The sequence below is a fragment of the Argentina silus genome, assembly GCF_951799395.1.
Source record: "Argentina silus genome assembly, chromosome: 9".
In the NCBI taxonomy this organism is placed as follows: Eukaryota; Metazoa; Chordata; class Actinopteri; order Argentiniformes; family Argentinidae; genus Argentina; species Argentina silus.
In genome coordinates this window covers 23562138-23564637 of record NC_139663.1, presented here as the reverse complement: position 1 = coordinate 23564637, position 2500 = coordinate 23562138, and the positions used below count along the sequence as shown (strand labels likewise).

The 2500-nt window shown below is 43.5% G+C and overlaps 1 protein-coding gene across 1 annotated transcript in view; it reads right to left on the bottom strand.

The window, feature by feature from the left end:
* Window positions 1-2500, bottom strand: part of LOC310809935 (integrin alpha-3-like) — a gene marked incomplete at its 5' end in the record, with an annotated part of 29604 nt that overhangs the window by 13365 nt on the left and 13739 nt on the right. The window contains 3 exons of the mRNA XM_083677456.1: window positions 752-835; window positions 1587-1755; window positions 2243-2340. Of these exons, the coding sequence (XP_083533582.1) occupies window positions 752-835; window positions 1587-1755; window positions 2243-2340 (351 nt within the window). The remainder of the gene's footprint in view (window positions 1-751; window positions 836-1586; window positions 1756-2242; window positions 2341-2500) is intronic.

The window sequence follows — 2500 nt, the reverse complement described above, 5'->3', positions numbered from 1 at the left end:
GATAGTTTCGTTATAACCTTTAGATAGTTTAGTTATAGACTTTAGATAGTTTAGTTATAGCCTTTAGATAGTTTAGTTATAACCTTTAGATAGTTTAGTTATAACCTTTAGATAGTTTAGTTATAGACTTTAGATAGTTTAGTTATAGACTTTATATAGTTTAGTTATAACCTTTAGATAGTTTAGTTATAACCTTTAGATAGTTTAGTTATAACCTTTAGATAGTTTAGTTATAACCTTTAGATAGTTTCGTTATAACCTTTAGATAGTTTAGTTATAGACTTTAGATAGTTTAGTTATAGCCTTTAGATAGTTTAGTTATAACCTTTAGATAGTTTAGTTATAACCTTTAGATAGTTTAGTTATAGACTTTAGATAGTTTAGTTATAGACTTTATATAGTTTAGTTATAACCTTTAGATAGTTTAGTTATAACCTTTAGATAGTTTAGTTATAGACTTTAGATAGTTTAGTTATAGACTTTAGATAGTTTAGTTATAACCTTTAGATAGTTTAGTTATAACCTTTAGATAGTTTAGTTATAGACTTTAGATAGTTTAGTTATAGACTTTAGATAGTTTAGTTATAACCTTTAGCCTTTTGTCAGTTTGATTGACAGCACCCGCAGGCCCTTTGTCCTTCGTAGTTTGCCTCTTGTGTTGTTGACTATCTAAGTTCCTTGTAAATAAAATAACTTTATTTGATCAAATCCATGTGGTTCCATGTTGCTTCCCATTCCCCTGACAACCTACCTGCTGGCTGCTACTGAAGGGGTTTCCCAGCTCACACAGCAGAACCAGACCCTCGGCCGCACACTTGATGACAGGACCGCGACTCTGTAAGTCACACACACACACACACACACACACACACACACACACACACCAATCAATCACATCTACGAATCCCTCTGTGTGTGTGTGTGTGTGTGTGTGTGTGTGTGTGTGTGTGTGTGTGTGTGTGTGTGTGTGTGTGTGTGTGTGTGTGTGTCTCAGGGGGTTCAAGGGTAGTAACCTTGTGAATCACATATATCAATCCCTGATCTTGATTAATTATTGATTGGAGAGGAGCGGAGCAGCTAAAGGGAGGGCTAGCAGTTAGCATGCGGACCACCTGTGACGTCTTCCTCCAGCACTGTGCTGATGTAATAATATCATATCTGACATTCAGCTGATGTAATAATATCATATCTGACATTCAGCTGATGTAATAATATCATATCTGACATTCAGCTGACGCTTTTATCCAAACAGACTTCCATTGCAGTGAGTTCATACATGTCAGTATAGATGGTCCCAGCAGGAATCAAACCCCCAACCTGAGCGTTGTTAGCACCACGCTCTACCAGCTGAGACACAGAGGACCTCTGATGTACGGGTTGTCATGGTGACGGTCAGTACGGTATCGTTGATTCACTTCCTGAGACAAATGGACTGATTGGTCCCTGATTGGTCGTCTCTCTACAAGTGTCCAAATGACTTCAAAGGAAATGGAAATGTTCTCCAAACTCATTGGAGGAGGAGGTCCAAGAGGAGGAGCCTCCGATAGAGGGCCTGTTGAAACCCACAGCGCCCCCTCTGGCCTCACCTGGGAGCGCACCCCAGAGTAGTGCAGTGACGGAGGGATGGAGACGTTCAAAATGGCGTTGTGGGCGTCCTCCCCCGGTTGCCCTGACGATGGGAAGTTGGTCACCCCGACGACCAAGAAGAGCTTTTTGACGCTGGCGTTGTACTGCAACACCTGACGCCCATCCTGACTGTACCACACACACACACACACACACACACACACAGAGACACACACACACACACACACACACACACACAGGGACACACACACACACACACACACACAGAGACACACACACACACACACAGACACAGACACACACACACACACACACACACACACACACACACACACACACATAGTACCAGTCAGTTATCACGCTGACACACAGCCAAAGTATAGTCTTCTCAATGCACACACACACACACACACACACACACACACACACACACACACACACACACACACACATACACACAGACACACACACAGAGACACACACACAGACACACACAGACCCACACACACACACACACACACACAGACACACACACACAGAGACACAGACACACACCCCCACACACACAGACACAGACACACACCCACACACACACCCACACACACACACACACACACAGACACACACAGACCCACACACACACACACACTCATACCTGGGGAAAGGGAGCAGCTGTTCGTTGGTGAACTGGGCCGTCATCTGCAGGTTACTCTGACACCTGTTATCTGAACCACACGCCTTCTGGAAGTGGATCTGTGGGGGGGGGGGGGGCATTCAATCCAGGTACTCAAGAACACACACATTGACAGACTACAGTCCTGTGTGTGTGTGTGTGTGTGTGTGTGTGTGTGTGTGTGTGTGTGTGTGTGTCTATGTGTCTATGTGTCTGTGTGTGTGTGTGTGTGTGTGTGTG